Consider the following 17,256-nt stretch of genomic DNA (forward strand, 5'->3'; position numbering starts at 1 on the left):
CAGACGCTGGGTTTCTCAGCCATGTGCTCCTGGAGTGCTTGACTTTGGACTTTTGGCTTCTACTACAGTGTGACTTCTGCTCTAAGTTTCCAAGTGTGTTGTGATTTGGGATAGCAGCCCTGGGACAGTAGAGAACTTAGAAGAAGATGAATCCTATATCCACAGGGAAACTGGCCAGGTACTTCTAGGCAAGGAGGAAGTCCTAGTATGGAAAGACCAAATCCTATCTTTTTTTTTCCCCTTCTTTTTATTAATTTAATTTTTTCATTTAATTTTGCATCTCAACCAATTTCCCTCCCACTGCTTCTCCTCTTCCCCGCCCATCCACTCCTCCTCTGTTTCTGTTCAGAAAGGGGCAGATCTCCATGAGTGTCAACCAAGCATGGCATACATATCAAGTTGAGGCAGGACTAAGCCCCTCCTTTTGTATTGAGGCTGGGTGAGGCAACCCAGTATGGGGAATAGGTTCCCCAAATCCTGTCTTAAACTTCAGTGGTAGATAGGTGATCAATCATGCTTTCTGTATCTGACGGAGGAGATATGAGCTGTGGAAAATTATGGGTAATATCACAAGGTAGTTTGACCCAGGTATGGTGGCTCCTGTCTGTGATCCCCACACTCGGGAGACTGAAGCTGGAAGATCAATGGGGGTTCATGACCACAGTGCAGGGTGAATGGAGAAACGGATTTTGGACAAGATAAGGGAACACGCTGATAGATGTCATTTTGAGCAGAATCCTGAAGACAAATATTACAGATAGCTCGGACAAGTGTTTACACTGAGGCTAGAGCACACTGGACGCAGAAGGAGGGCCAGTAGGTACAGATAGGTTGAGCGGGAGCCTAGAGGCCATGTGGGGTCTGTAGGTGATGGAAAGGGAGGCAGCCTGCGTGAGGCAGGAAGCCATTACCCACCAGAGTTAATAGAGCTCTTCACTAGTTCCAGAGCCAAAGGGTGGAGTTCACATATAACCCAGGGCAGCCCGGTTTTAAAAACTGTTGTGCTAGGACACAGCCCCACTTCCCGATGGGAAAAAGCAAGAGCGTGCTCTCTCTTAATAAGGAAAACATCCGAGCACTTGTAAAACCCTTGGGAATTTTCCGAGCGCTTCATCTGTGACCGCAGAGGAGCCTACAGAGTGGAGTCAGGACCTGCCATGCTTTGGATTCCTCCATCTTCTGTCCAGTGCCAGCTCCCTGGCTGGGGAGGGTGCTGTGCTCACACTCCTAAGGAATGTCTCCTGCTGTCCCACCAGCAGCCCTGCACTAGACAAGGGTGGCTTCCCTGGGCTAAATTCCCCCCAATGGTAGTTTTAAAAATTCAGTTTTGGCCAGGCAGTGGTGGTGCACACCTTTAATCCCAGCACTCGGGAGGCAGAGCCAGGGGGATCTCTTGAGTTTGAGACCAGCCTGGTCTACAGAGAGAAATCCAGGACAGGCACCAAAAACTACACAGAGAAACCATGTCTCAAAAAAACAAAATAAATAAGTAAAATTAAAAAATAAAAATGCCAGGTGGTGACACACCTTTAATTCCATCACTTAGAAGGCAGAGGCAGGTGGATATCTGTGAGTTCAAGGCCAGCCTGGTCTACAGAGCAATTTCCAGGATAGCCAGAGCTACACAGAGAAACCCTGACTCCCCCTTCCCCCCAGTTTTTAAGTCAAGAATGGTGGCATAGGCCTTTAATCCTAGCACTTGGGAGGCCTGACCAAATGTTTTAAAATTGGCACACATCTTTAACCCCAGCACCCAGGAAGCAGAGGCTGGTGAATCTCTTGAGTTTGAGGCCACCTTGGTCTGCAGAGCAAGTTCCAGGACAGCCAGGGATACAGAAAAACCCTGTCTCGGTAAAAAAGTTTTAAATTATATTTATTAGCAGGGTGGCACAAATTAGGACAGTTTGCAGGAGGCCTCCTACCATGTGCCCTGCAATTCTCAGGCTCAGTGACAAGTACTTTTTACATAGTCCCCAGGCTCAGCCTGACAGCCAGGACTCCACACAGAAACCTTGTCTTGGAAACAAGAATAAACAGCCCCTGGGCTGACACTGGAGTTGCAGGTTTCCTCTGTCCTTTCTCATGCTGGATCAGGGACCTGGAGAGGTGATGGCTCAGTGGTTAAGAGCAAGTACTGCTCTTGCAGAGAACCTGGGTTCAGTTCCCAGCACCCACATCTGGTGGCTTAAACTCCCTGTAAGGGGCTAGACAGGTGGCTCAGTAGTTAGGAGCACTGACTGCTCTTCCAGAGGACTCAAGTGCAATTCCCAGCACCCACATGACAGTTCACACCAGGGGATCCGACATCCTTACACAGACATATATGCAGGCAAAGCACCAATGCACATAAAAAAAAATTAAAAACAAAATAAACTCCCTAAACGTCCAATTCCAGGGCATCCCTGGCCACCTGCAAGCACATGTTGTTTATAAACTAAGCTTCATATACATGCATAAATAAAAAGAATACGCAGAGTGTTTTCCAGATCAGTGGGCTGACATAGCTTCCTGGCCCTCTGCTGGCCTTAGCCAGGGCCACACAGACCCGTGTGTGTGAGTGGCTGGGTCCAGACCTCCTCCCAGCCCAGTGGCGGCACGTGGCTGCCAACGCTTGTGTCGGGCTGGCACAGCTGAACTCCGCCTGGCACAGTGAGAAACACAGTGAGTTGAGCAGCTGTACCCAACACGCAGGGGCTTGCTTCTGTCTTGCCCGGAGCAGAGCAGGCTGCCTGAGAATCCTTCCATACATGGCCAGAGCAAGTGTTCTGTTATCAGGGAATGGGAGTTCTGGGTGGAGCTGGATGCCAGAAGTTTCTGAATCAGTAGGAGAAAGCAGCATAGCAGAGTATGGGCATGGCCATACTGGGGTTTGAGCCCTCCCTAACACTGTGTGATGACAGCCCAAGTTACTGCTCAGTGCTGTGGTTTCTTGTCTATAAAATGGCAAAGACACCTGCCTCCAGATTGTGCTGATGAGTGAATGATATAAAGATCTTAGCATGGCACTTAATGTGTAATTAGGGAATGAAAGCCATTATTAGCTGGTTGTGAACTTGGCAGTCATAGACTAGGCGAAAAGGTCATATGTGTAACAGCCTGGCAATGTCATGGTACGGCAGGGACCTGCAGCCTCCAAAGACCACAAAGGGCTTTATCCAGTCTTTCTCCACGGACCAGATGGAGAGTCAGGGCTTGTGCCTTCAGAGGCATAGCCCCTGAGGCGTCTTTGGGAGACTCTGGGTTCCACCCCTGCAGCAAAGGAAGGACCATTTCACAGAGAGGCCGAGCCACTCCCCAGAGCAGCCCAGCAACAGGCACAGGAAAAGCCAGAGGCTTCATGAGTTACAGAGGACAGGGTTTGGCTATGGGGGCTCTCATACTGTGGGGTGATGATGGAGCCGGTGAGCTGGGGACAGTGCTGGGGCAGGAGGGAAGAGGAGGCATGTGTGGGTAGGTAGGGGAGAGCCTGTGTGAGACTGGCAAGGTTCCAAGGACATAACAACTTGGGGAGGGACAGCCAGTAGCTGGGACTAGAATCCTGAGCGCTAGACCCCTGGACTAGAGTTGGGGTCTCAGCACAGAGCAGCCCCTGAAGGCCTTGGGAACCTGTCCTCAGTTCCTCCCCTTCACTTCTTCACACTCTTCCTCTTCCACAGTGTACGGTGAACCCAAAATGGGCCTTTTCTTCCCAACTTCCTCAGACCCTAGGGTGGCTCAGGATTGCCGCTTCTGCCAAGTGAGGCAGAGATACCAGCCTTGCCGTTCTCGAATTCCGAGTGACATTTCGGATCTATGTGAACCTGAGAACACCTGAGAAAGGTTTCTTTGGTAGCAAAGGCCCAGGCAGTGGACGACATATCCTCTTGAATGAGCAGCTGATAAATTCTCAAGGAATATGTGAACAACAATGAGCACATCAGCAGGGCAGTGCTGGCACACACCTTTAATCCCAGCTCTCAGGAGACAGAGGCAGGAGGATCTCTGGGTACAAGGCCAGCCTGGTCCACAGAGTGGGTTCCAGTACAGCCAGGGCTACACAGAGAAACCCTGTCTTGAAAAACACAAAAAAGAAGAAGGCGGGGGAGAAGAAGAAGAAGAAAAGGAGGAGGAGGGGGAGGAGGAGGAGGAGAAGAAGAAGAAGGAGAAGGAAAAGGAGAGAATTATTAGCATACCAATATCAGTCTAAGTGTCGGTGTGTTCTTAGGTCCTATATAGAATGTAGAGGCGTGGAACAAGGGCCATAAAGCCGTGGATAGTGGGATGCATTCAGGGAAACAATGGCCGCCTGCAGGGCTTTGTGCCAGTGGCTGCTTATTTCCAGCCAGCCTGCACTGCAGTCAGGTCAAGAGCCGGCTTCCTGGGATGGGGAGAGTTTCCAGGAAGAGGCTAAGGTGGAGGCAGGAGACCTGCCAATGTCAAGGCCCCAGACCCCACCAGCAATTTCCTGTGGTTTTCCGGAAGGAGGTGGGGATGAGAAGCAGGAGTGTGTCGTGGTGCCTGTGGCTCTACATTCCTGTCCAGCCTGTTGAGAAGCCAGGCTTTTGCTCATTTCTGGTCCCACCCTACCCCTGGCCAGGTTCTTCCTTACTGCATCCACCACCCAACCTCCACGTCTTGGGAAGCTGGTGAATCCTGAGAGGTGGCCTCATCCACTGATCCTAGCTGGGGACTCAAGGGACCTCCAGGGCCCCCCTTCTGCATTCACTTTCTGAGTCTCTGCTTTCTCTACCCAGTCAGTCAAATGGAGCCCCTTGCTCTCCCACCCTGGGCTTTCTATTTGCGCCTGACTCCAGGGAGGGTAACATAGCTTGTGTGTGCTCTTCATACACCCCCCCACCCTCCCTAGGTAGCTGGTGTCCTGGGTCACCTGGGGCCGAAACCCTCCCTAACTCCTAGATCTTGGACAGAAAGTGCCACTTCTTGTTTGTGGCAGGAAGAGCTCCTGGCTCTGGGCTGTGCCAAGATAGGCAATTGGGAAGCAAACAAACCTTTTCCTGTGTGTGACAGCTCCTTCCCTATCACTTAGTCCTCAGAGAGGCCATCTTCCTGTGTCAGGACAGCTCAGGAACCATTTCCGCCCAGTCTGCCTTTGACTTGCAGAGGGGCAGATTATATTGAGAAGGAGAGGAGCTCCCCTGAACAGCTGAAGCATAACCAGAGAACTCACTCTGCGGACCAACTCTGAGTCAAGTACTTTGACCCATCTTCCTGGTAAATTTGTACGCACAAGAACACATCTGTTAGGACCCTGCCGGCCAAAGGGCAAAGAGTGCCATTAGCAGTTATCACTGCTGAAAGGGAGTGGAGAAACTACTAGAAGACCTAGTTTGGAGGTCTGGGGGATGTCTGTCCGGGCTTGGCCTTGGACATCTCAAGGCAGAGCTCAGCGTAGCTGGAGCAGTCTAGGGCAGCTCTTGTTCACCAGCATTTCAGAAGCTCACTGAATGGTCAAACCAGCTGGCAGTGACTTGGACACAATGTCTGCTGGATTTACCAGGAATACATCTTTTTTCAGGACCTGGTAATTATATATGAATTTCTCTTTTTTGTTGATTTGTTTTGTTTTTTTGTTTTGTTTTTTGTTTTTTTTTGAGACAGGGTTTTTCTGTGGAGCTCTGGCTGTCCTAGAGCTCCCCTTGTAGAACAGGCTGGTCTCGAACTCGAAGATCTGCCTGCCTCTGCCTCCCAAGTCCAAGTGCTGGGATTAAAGGCGTGTGCCACCACTGCCCACTATAATGAATTTCATTATGAAGTTTTCAGAGTTGTATGTAAAGTATTTTGATCATGTTCACCCCTCCTCACACTCCCCCACCCAGCTCCTGCTTACCCTCCCAGCTCCCAACTCTGCCCCTTCTGTTTTGTGTATGTGTCCGTAACCCCATGGACTTGATTAGGATTCTTTGCATAAGCTTGTGTAAGGGGTTACATCCCGGAACTTGAGCCTCTCACCGGTGGCTACGCCTCTGAAAACTTCCAGTAACTTCTCAGGGAAGGGTAGGGCCCCATCCATGACGAAATATCAACAGGCCCAAACCTGTGACACCTTTTGTAGGTAATCACAGCTAGTGTACGTCCATGAGTGTAACAGTCGGAAGACAACGTTCTACAATATTCCACCTCGTCATCTGGCCCTTACATTCTTTCTGCCCACTCTTCTGTGATGTTCCTTGAATGTTGGAAAGAATGCTGTAGATGCCTTATTTAGGCTTGGCCATTGAAGGGTCATTTATCCTCAACACTTTGACCAGCTTTGAATGTCTTCAGTAACTGCTGCCTATGGGCGTGGGGATGGGGGCTGTTCTGACTAAATCTGAAACCTGACCTATGGATGTACACCGCATCCATTTAGATTAGAAGAAGAGCAATGTCTTCTCCACTGGGGCCTATGACCTTCCCATCCTTGGGCTTTTGAACATGACAGTGCTAGGCATGAATTTCCTCCTGGGGAGCAGGCCTCGAATCCAATCAGAAAGCAGTTGTTTACCCCCATAACAGACAAGCCACTAATGCTTCAGTGGGCACACCACGCTTAGCATAGGAATACATCTTGATTTTGGATTTTTGTTTTTGTTTTTTAAGTGATCTTAACCTCAAAGATCTGCCTGCCTCTGCCTCCTGAGTGCTGGGATTAAAGGCATGCACCACTACTGTCCGGCCAAGAATACATCTTTTTTTTTTTTTTTTTTTTTTTTTTTTGGTTTTTCAAGACAGGGTTTCTCTGTGTAGCTTTGGAGCCTGTCCTGGAACTCATTCTGTAGCCCAGGCTGGCCTCGAACTCACAGAGATCCGCTTGCCTCTGCCTCCTGAGTGCTGGGACTAAAGGCATGCACTACTACCGCCTGGCCCAAGAATACATCTTGATGGTGAAGAAAACTCTTGTAAAGTCCAAAAGACCAAAACAGAGTCCTGACTGCATCTGATGGCAGGTCTCTGACCTCAGCGTCCTTGTGAAATGTGGCAATGCATGTTAGTGAGAAAACACATACAATGTCTGGACTACAGTTGATGCCCAGTAAAGTTTAACTGTTTGTATTATTTATCAGCACAGTCCAGTGGGCAAACACCTGTGTACAAAAAAATACCACCCAGTGGGGGTGACTGCCCAAATGCAGCCTGTGGGGTTGACTCTCAGTCTCCTGCAGAAGGGAGAGGATCCTCAAGTATTTTTCTGTCATGTTACTCATCATCTTTGCATGATAGTTGTCTGGGACAGCTTACAGTTCTGTCTTCCACACCAGCGGTCAGTTCCTCCAGGGTAGGCATGTGGAAATTCCTGTCTGAACTCAGCATGAACACCCCTTCTGGGGCTCTTGTCATTTTGAGGGTGAGTCCTGCGAGAAGACCTGAAGGCCTGGCTCCAGTCTGTGCCTGTCAGAGACGGCTTCAAGGAGGAGTTGGCATCTGGGTCAGGTCTCAGAACCCAGATACAGTTGAGGAGAGCAGCAATAGGCATCTCACAACAGCCGAGAGCAGAGAGTCAGCCTGATAGCCTGAGACCTTAACAGTTCAGTACACAGGGGGACTCACTCAATTAGGGTGCTGGCCTGTGGGGTCTTTCAGTAGATTCTTTGACCAGGACAGTCCCAGATGACAGTCACCATGCACCCAGTGACAGGCAGCACAGAGTCCTCTCTTCCCTGCAGAGCTTAGCTCAGGGTAGCTCTATTTGTCCAGTCCCGGGAAGATATTCTAGAACGTAGCAGGTAAGGACAGGGTGGTCTGGAAGGCTTATCTGGGGTTCTAGGGCTCTGGCTTCCAGTGGGCAAGTGTCCTAGCAAGCAGCCCAGGAGGATGGGGAAGAGGGAGAAAGCTGCCATCTTGCCACTGAGCAGCATCCCACGTGCCCTCTGCTCGCCCCAGCCCTGCTCCTGGGACTCTACAAGGCTCTCATTGTTCACTCACTGCTTTGCCGGGCTGACCCCCAGGGAGCAGCTCTGAGCTGGGGGCCTGGGCCGCGCCTCATTCTCTGGGACAGCTTGGGTGGAAAAAGTTGCAAGTCACACCAGAAGCAGCGAAGGAACTTGGGGAATCCTAGGCTAAGAACCCTGGAATCTGAGGGTTGAGGCCCCTTTGCAAATGCAGTGCAGATTAGGCCGCAGGTGGTCTGACTCCAGTCTGTCCAGCCTAGAGGGATGGTTGTGTGCACACAGCCCACTCCTCCCCCCGCCCCTCTCTCTCTCTCTCTCTCTCTCTCTCTCTCTCTCTCTCACACACACACACACACACACACACACACACACACACATCTCTCTCTCTCTCTCTCTCTCTCCCTTTTCTTATAAAGCTGTACCTGCCCCTCTCTGAGTAACCCAGACTTCCCATCTTCCTACTAGTGATTTGCCTGAGGCCCTGGGTGGCTGAGTGGGCAAATTGTACTTCCTTGTTTGGGGGCTGGCTTTATTTTCAAATTAGAGCCTAGGCATTGGGAGTGTGCCTTAGTAGTATACTGCTTGGGTAGAGTAAGGTCCTGGGTTGAGTCGTCAGCCCTGCAATAATAATAACTATGTAAAAAACGTCTGATTGCCTTCCAATGACACTGAACTGAAAACAGTGTTATATTGACATGTAAAAGTTAAAATGACATTTTCCTGTGTATGTGTGTGTGGTGTATGTGTGTGTCATGTGGGTTTGTGCATGTGTATTGAAGGGTGCTTATTCACACGGGTGCAGGCAGAGGTCGAAAGTGAATGTCTTCCTGGACCACTCTCTGCCTTATTTTTTTTTAAAATTTCTCTTTGTTATATTTATTCATTTATTTGTGTTTGTGGAGAGGGGGTATACATGCTACAGCAGGTGTGGAAGTCAGGACGACTCAAGAGTCAGCTCTTTCTACCATGAGGGTCTCGGGGATTGAACTCATGTCACCAGGTTTGGTAGCAAGTGCCTGAGTCATCTCTGAAGGGACATGGCTCTGGCAGGCCTTGCCCTTCCCCCTCATTCCCTCAGCCTTGCTAAAGATTACATTCCTAAATGAGCCACTAAGGTCTATTCCCTTATTTTGAAGTCCAGCAATTAAAAGCCCCCTTTGGCTCACCTAATTAACACTCCCAGTTAAAATTAAATACCTCATCCTAACATGGAGTTTCCCCTTTTACCTTTATAAACCACTAGGCACTGCGGTCCTTTGTCCCTCTGGGACAAATAATCCCCTTCCCCTCCCCCCTTGTCCCTTCCCCTTCTCCCTCATCCTCTGTCTCCTGTCTTTGTCTCTTATTCCTTGTTCTTTGTCTCTCCAGGGCAAATACATCTCCTTTGTGCTGAAAGCTTGGTTTTGGGGTGTCCTGAGCCAATGCCAGGTCTTTCAATCTTACTGGCTTCACCTTATTTATTTATTTGTTTGTTTGTTTATTTTTTGGTTTTTCTGTGTAGCTTTGGAGCCTGTCCTGGAACTCACTCTGTAGCCTAGGCTGGCCTCAAACTCACAGAGATCCGCCTGCCTCTGCCTCCCAAGTGCTGGGATCAAATGCGTGCACCACCACCGCCCAGCTCACCTTATTTATTTGAAATGGGGTCTCTACATAGCTCTGGTTGTCCTGGAACTCACAGAGATCTTCCTGCCTCTGCCTCAGGGGTGTTGGGATTAAAAGTATAGGCCACTACACCCAGTTTCCACATTGATTGATTGATTGATGATTGATGGTATTTCAAGACAGGGTTTCTCTGTGTAGCCCTGACTGTCCTAGAACTAGCTTTGTAGACCAGGCTGGCCTTTAGTGCTGTGATTAAAGGCGTGAGCACCACTGCCCAGTTACTTCCACCAAAGAGGGCATGTTGCATCCCCTGGAACTGTAGTTATAGGTAGTTGTGAGCTACTGAATGTGGACCCTAGGCTGGACCTCTGAAAGAGCAGCAAATACCCTAACCTCTGGGGCATCTTTCTGAGCCCCACATCTTGTTTTAGACAGGGTCTCTCCCTGACTTTGGAGCTCCCCAGTTGGATAAACAGGCTGACCTATGAGCTCCAGGGATCTTCCTGTCTCAGCCCGCCTCAGCTTTGGGGTTATAGGCATCTGGCTCTTTTGTTAACTGGGGTTCTGGAGATCTGGACACGGGTTTCATGCTTCAGTATTGGTCACTTAACTGACCGAGCTGTCTCCTTAGCCTCCTGATTTTTATTTATTTACTTGTTTGTTTTGAGATAGGGTTTTTCTGTGTAACAGCCCTGGTTGTCCTGGAACTCGATTTGTAGACGAGGCTGGCCTCGAACTCACAGAGATGCACCTGTCTCTGCCTCCCAAGTGCTGGGATCAAAGGTGTGCCCCAGACTACTGGCTTTAATTTTTTTTAAATACAGTCTCACTACGTAGCTCAGTCTGGCTGTGAATTTGCAGTCCTCCAACCTTAGCCTCCCAAATAGCTGGAAGTGTGCCTGGCTTCCCATGGCATCTTTTAAAAACCACTGTGTGGCCAGGTGGTGGTGGCGCACGCCTTTAGTCTCAGCACTCAGGAGGCAGAGGCAGGTGGATCTCTGAGTTCAAGGCTAGCCTGGGCTACAGAGCTAGTCCAGGACAGGCTCCAAAGCTACACAGAGAAACCCTGTCTCAAAAAACCAAAAATAAATAAATAATAAAAATAAAATAAAAACCACTGTGTGTTTTTGTATCATCCAGCTGAAACTTAATCTCCCAGTTCCCTACTGAACAACACTCAGGTTGTTTCCAGAGCTTTGCTTTTGTGAGCAACGAACATCACTGTGTGGTCATCCTGGTGAGCTGCTCGGGCGTCACTTCTGGAAGTCAGTCCTAGAAATAAGCCTGCTGTGTCACAGGTGGAGAGCCCTTCCTTCCCTCTGCACATGCTGCTGTTGAGCCTTAGGCAGGTGACATTTTACTCAGGGTCTTCCAGGAAGTCACAGACAAGAGAGCAGTTGGTGTGTGACTGTGCCCACACCCACGAACACACAAATCCACCCTTGGCTCTATGGAAGGAACCATGGGCCTCTGAGTAGCTACATTATCAGGTGGCCAGGATCAGAGAACAGAGGTTCCTGGTGGCAATAATGTCCGTCTTTCCTTCCTTCCTTTCTTTCTCTTTCTCTTTCTTTTCTTTCTTTTTTTTTTTTTTTTTAAAGAATTATTTATTGTGTATACAGTGTTCTGTCTGCAGGCCAGAAGAGGGCACCAGATCTCATTACAGATGGTTGTGAGCCACCATGTGGGTGCTGGGAATTGAACTCAGGACCTCTGGAAGAACAGCCAGTGCTGTTAACTGCTGAGCCATCTCTCCAGCCCCCTTCCTTTCTTTCTTTCTTCTTTTCTTCTTTTTTTTCCAGACAAGGTCTCACTATGTAGCGCAGGCTGGCCTGGAACTCACAGAATTCTGCCTGCCTCTCCTCCCAAATGCTGGGATTAAAGGCCACAAGACTATTCTTTGCCTCTAGGCCCTCTCTAGGATTTTCCATGAGGTTTCTTTTTTACAGGGAGGGATGAGGGTCTGGGATTGGGCCTAAGGCCTCACAGTTGCTAGGTAGTCATTCTCCCCTTGACTTAGTATCTGTAGTCCACTCCTCTCCTTTTTGTCTCTCTGAAACTTACCTTGAGACCTGCTTGTGAAAATGAATGTGAGCCCTGGGTCCTAGATTATTCGTCCCTTCTTACCAGCATTCACTACATGCCCCCTCTCCCATCTGCCATGGGTTTTGGCTGCTGTTTGTGACGGATAATTTTCATCGTCCACTTAGAATCTCCCAGGACACATACATCTTGAGCCCATGTGAGTGGTCAGGGAGGAAGATATTCCTTGAATGCCGGTGATACCATCTGTCTTAGTCACCGTTCTAAAACTGAGGAGACACCATGATAAGGCAACTTATAGAAGAGAGCATTTAATTGGCGGCTTGCAATTTCAGAGGGTTAGTCCATGATTATCATGGCACTGGAACAGTAGCTAAGAGCTTGTATCTGAACCACAAGCAGAAGACCGAAAGAGAAAAACAAGAGATTGAGGCTGACACAGGCTTTTGAAACCTCAAAACCTACCCCCAGTGACATACTTCTTCCAACCAGGCCACACCCTGGATCCTTCCTAAACAGTTCCACTAACTGGGAACCAAACATTCAAATAGATGAGCCTATGGGGATCATTCTCATTAAAATTACCATGCCATCCCATGGCTGGGGTCCTGGACTATAGGAAAAAGAAAAAAAAGGGGGGGCTGTGGGAATGGCTCAGTGGGTCAGATATTTACTACACAAGTATGAGAACTGGAGTTTGAAAACACCAAATGTTGCCACAGGTCCCTGTAACTGTAATGCTGTGGCGGTGAGGGTGGGCAGGAAGATGACTGGTTTGCTGGCTGCCAGCTTAGCTCCAGGATTAGTAAAAGACCCCGTCTCCAAAGAATGTGGAAGATGATAGAGTAGGGTACCTGACAACCTCCTCTGGTCTCTGTGCACATGTGCATGGGTACACACACTTGTGCATTACACCACACACACATACACACACATACACACACACACACACACACACACACACACACACACACACACACACACACGAAAAAGGAGAAAGCCAGCAGCAGCAGCATCACTGTCAGCCCCGGACCCAGGACACAATGTTAGCAGCCTCCTCATGCAGCCACGCCTTCCCTTCCATGCCATGTTCGACCATCACACTGTGAGCCAACATAAGCCCTTCCCTCCTTAGGTTACTTAAAGGAGAAAGTAATCCATTGTTGTCAGTTTTTAAAACCTTCTTATCTCTTTCCCAGCCTTTCTGCCAAGCAAGTTGGCTGGCAGACTGGCAAGCAGAAGGCACAGCCCCTGGTTCTTGCCCAGGTCAGCCAGGAACCAGGAACCTTCTCTGGCTCTGGCCACTCTGTCCACATTGCTCACTCGTTCTCTCTCTCTCTCTCTCTCTCTCTCTGTCTCTCTCTCTGGTTTTTCGAGACATGGTTTCTCTGTGTAGTTTTGCACCTTTCCTGGAATTCGCTTTGTAGACCAGGCTGGCCTCGAACTCACAGAGATCTGCCTGCCTCTGCCTCCCGAGTGCTGGGATTAAAGGCGTGCACCACCACCGCCCGGCCCTTACTCATTCTCTTAAAGAACATTTTTTTTTTTTTCTGAGTCTGGGCATGTGACTCAACGTCTTGCACATGTTGGGCAAACATCATACCACTGAGCCACATTCCCAGGCTCAGTAACTGTCATAAAAAATAAGGTAGGACTGTTGCCAAAGCCTGTCTGGTAGAGTGCTTGCATAACAAACACATAGGGCCCTCGGTTCAATCTCCAATACTGCAGAAACAGAATCAAACACATGCTTACATAATTACCAAAAATGCTAGCTGGGCACAGTGGACACACCTTGAATCCCAGTGCTCACGATGCAGAGGCAGGCAGATCTCTGAGTCTGAAGCCATTTGATCTACAGAGAGAGTTCTAGGACAGCCAGGACTATACAGAGAAACCCTGTCTTAAAAAAAAAAAAAAAAAAAAAAAATTAAAAAATTCGCTAAAGACCCTGAGTCCTAATCTTAAAACCATGGCTTGACTTTGACCTTCCCCTCAGTCTGTGGCCCCTGAACCTCACCTGTAAACAGGAACTCATCCTTTACCCACACCTTGGTTGACTGTCTACACAGCATTTTTACCACCATTATCTCACCTGGTTACCCACAAACCTGGGATGCAGGTAGAGCAAAGATTATTATCCTCACCTTACAGGGAGGGAAATTGGGGCTCACTGGGATGAGGTGGCTGGCCTGCAGTCACACAGCTCTGGTCGCCATGCCGGTCCTCCATGAGGCGGCAAGCTGACTCAGGCGATGGATTTATGAAGCCCACAGATGGCTGTTGGGGGCCAAGGGCTGAGCTGTGTAAGCTATTATTAAGGCAACGGGAGAGATCACGGTCAGATCAACAACAGTGAGTCACCTCAGGCTCTCCACAATCATTTCTGGGATTTTCAATATTTTTGGATGGGTTTTGCTCCATAGCTCAGGCTGGCCCCTAAATCAAGCTCCTTCTCCTCGTCTTCTTTACCTCCCTCCAACTTCCTCTCAGTAATGTTTGAAAACTGAAGAAGCTAGTTTCAAGATCCCAAACCTAAGTCCTTCATTTAATGGAAATGCCTCCATCCTGACTCCACAGTCAGGGCAGGCGGTCAAAGCGCAAGGTGGAAATGTTGACCTTCTCACTGCAGAGGTGTGCAGCTGGCAGGATGTGTCCCAGTTCCTGGATCACAACTGTATTCTGAAGTGTGATTCTGTGGGCTTTGAGGAAGCAGAATTCAAGTTAATCTCTTTCCTTGATAATTGATCCAGGTGACAAGTTAGGTACAAAGGTTTCAGTCTATTTCATGTTATAAAGTACCAATATCAATTGTTTAACCTATGAGGGTCAGGCATAGATTTATTATATTATTATTATTATTATTATTATTATTATTATTATTATTTTGGTTTTTTTGAGACAGGGTTTCTCTGTGTAATAGCCTTGGCTGTCTTGGAACTCACTCTGTAGAACTGGGCTGACTTCTAAGTCATGGAGATCTGCCTGACTTTGCCTCCCCAGTGTTGGGAATAAAGGCATGTGCCATCACTACCCGGCTCATTATTTTTTAAAGATTTATTAATTTTACATTGTGTTTTGTCTGCATATGTCTGTGTACAACATGAAGGCAGTGCCCCTACAGTCAAGAGGGTGTCAGATCCCCAAAATTGGAGTTACAAGTGGAGGCTAGTTACAGATTGGATGCTGGAAATCCAACCCAGGTTGTCTACAAGTGCAGCAGATGTTCTTTCCTGCTTTACACATTTATTTTTTTAATATATTTGTTTTGTGTGTGTGTGTGCATATGTGTGCTTATGATTGTGGAGACCTGTGTGGAGGTCAGAGGACAGCTTGTGGGAGTTGGTTCTCTCCTTCCATCACGTGGGTCTAGACAATTAAATTCAGGTCAACAGCCTTGGCAGCAAGTACCTTTACCTGATGTTACTGACCCTATGTATTCGGAGACAGGGTTTCTCTGTGTGACTTTGGTTGTCCTGGAACTCACTATGCTGGCCTCCAACTCCCAGAGATCTACTTCTCTCTGCCTCCTGAGTGCTGAGATTAAAGGTATGCCATCATGCTGGGCTCCTATTTATTTTTGAGACAGTTTTACATTGTAGCTCAGGCTGGCCTGGTACTATGCAATCAAGGTTATCCTCAAACTTGGGCGGTTTTTCCTGCCTCAGCATTCCCCATTCCTTGTATAAATGTGTGAGCCATTCTGTCCAGCTTTATTTTTATTTTTGGAACAGGTCTCTTGTAGCCTAGGTTGGCATCTAACTCCTGCTTCCACCTCTCAGGTGCTGGGATTGTAGCCATAAACCAGAAGGCTCTATCTCCATTTTTAAGATACTTGAAAACAGTTCAAGGTGATACAAGATCACAGGGCTGGGAAGGGAGGGAGGGAGGGTGGGAGGGAGGGAGGCAGGATTTGAGCCTGGGTTGATAGAACTCCAAAACACTGTTCCAGATGACTAAGACCCTGTTCATTCCCTCAGGGGGAGCAGCAGACCCATTCCTACTAGCTAAGCACAGGTCAGAGTGATGTCACCATGTCTGCAGCTGACTCATCAGCCTGTCGTTAGGAGAGACCTTTGGGGGAGGGGTCTATTGGCGGGGTCTTCAGAAACCAGCAGACCAGGCGACCAGGCAGGGGAGGTTCCGAAGCCAGGTGTGGTCAGAACACACCATTAGACAGTGGTCCGTTTCTAGGTCCTTCCAGCAAGAGCTCAACCCACTGCCATTCCTAAAGTTGAAGGGACGCGGGCCCAGAAGGGTGTGTGCGCGTGAGATCGCCTAGTTTACACAGCTAGAGAGGGACTGACTACCAAGAAGGACCCGCTTGGTTGTGGGGTCTCCAGCCTGTCACTACATAGCTCTCTGGACTGGTGGCGGTAGCAGGGGTGTTTGGGTTCCCTAGGCAGGCCACGGGGCGTGGAGGGACGAGCGATCGGGGTGTTGTAGAGGGGTGAGGCGTGGAAGGAATCTGGTGACCATATGGAGGTTTGGGATCTGCTGGGAAAGCGGCTCGATTCTTTCCGACTGGGGGTGGGTGTGGTTCAGAGAAGGCAGTGAGGAGGATCTGCAGGTTCGGGGGGTGAGCTCGAGTCAGGCTTGGCGGCGAGTGAGAGTGTCCCGCCTCTGGGGTAGGAGGGCCTGGGGTGTCTGCGGGTGGCGATGGGGAGGGGCTAGTCAGCGATGGGTCGTCCCGGCTGCCAGGAGGGGCTCCCCTTGGGAAGGGGTGCCTCGGTCTGGAGAAGAGGGGGTGATGGGGCGTCCGCCCTTCCGGGGAAGGGGCTCGACGGCGTGGGCGGGGCCGCAGGGTGGGGCCCCCTCCTCCTCGCGCTCCCCCGCGGCGCGGGCGGGCGGGCGGCGCGGGCGGGCGGGCGAGGGCGGGGACGGAGGCGGTGGGCGCCGGCGGCCGGCCCACAATGAGAAGAACCGGCCGTGGTGAGTAAGCGGCGGCCGGCCAAGCCGGGCCACGCGGGGCGGAGGCTGCGCGGGCAGGTCGGGGCAGGCTGGCCGGCCGGGCGGGGTCGGGAGCCGAGTCCGCAGCCCTTAGCCCCGCCAGAGCCGAGCGAGGACACCGAGGCCCCGCCCCGGCCGCCGGTGGCGCCCGGACCTCCGAGCCGCGCCGCAGACTCAGCCGGAAACCGGCCCCTGCCGGAGCCCGAGCGCCAGCCGAGGGCCACCTGACCCCGAGCCGGAGCCGCGCGCGCCGCAGCCGGAGTCCCAGCCCCGAGTCCGGGCTGTCCCGAGCCCGGCCCACCATGGCGGGGCCGCGGGGCGCTCTCCTGGCCTGGTGCCGCCGCCAGTGCGAGGGTTACCGCGGCGTGGACATCCGCGACCTGAGCAGCTCCTTCCGGGACGGCCTGGCTTTCTGCGCCATCCTGCACCGGCACCGGCCCGACCTGATGTGAGTGGCCGGGGTGCGCGCGCGCCGGCGAGCGCGCGGGGCTGGGGACCGCCGCCCCTCTCAGTGACGCGGTGGCACACGCCGCCCCGAGAGGTCCAGGAGCCCACCACACCCGGGGGGCCCCCCGAATGCGGAGCAGGGCCGCCCAGACCCCAGACTCCAGACCCGTGCACCCTTCCTCCACCCCGGACCACTGGTGTCAGGCTCTGACCTCGAGAGTACTCTGTTGGGAGGGGACGGAGGGAGGGGGGAAAGTGGGAGCTGGTCTCCCACACTCTAGGAGGGAACTCTAACCCTTTCTTAGGGACGCTCCTTACACTAGGCTCCAGCAAACATACCCGAGCC

General features: G+C 50.7%; 2 protein-coding genes across 2 annotated transcripts in view; one reads left to right on the plus strand and one right to left on the minus strand.

Moving 5' to 3' along the window:
• Window positions 1-15,819: 15,819 nt before the first annotated feature.
• LOC118596713 (vegetative cell wall protein gp1-like) lies at window positions 15,820-16,767 on the minus strand. The gene has a single exon (XM_036207593.1). The coding sequence runs from the start codon at window positions 16,765-16,767 to the stop codon at window positions 15,820-15,822; it is 948 nt and encodes a 315-aa protein (XP_036063486.1).
• Window positions 16,393-17,256, plus strand: part of Micall1 (MICAL like 1) — a 29,476-nt gene continuing 28,612 nt past the window's right edge. Inside the window, exon 1 of the mRNA XM_036208139.1 lies at window positions 16,393-16,911. Coding sequence (XP_036064032.1) covers window positions 16,766-16,911 — 146 coding nt within the window. The 5' untranslated portion in view covers window positions 16,393-16,765. The remainder of the gene's footprint in view (window positions 16,912-17,256) is intronic.

This window comes from Onychomys torridus, chromosome 16, assembly GCF_903995425.1.
Source record: "Onychomys torridus chromosome 16, mOncTor1.1, whole genome shotgun sequence".
Classification (NCBI taxonomy): Eukaryota; Metazoa; Chordata; class Mammalia; order Rodentia; family Cricetidae; genus Onychomys; species Onychomys torridus.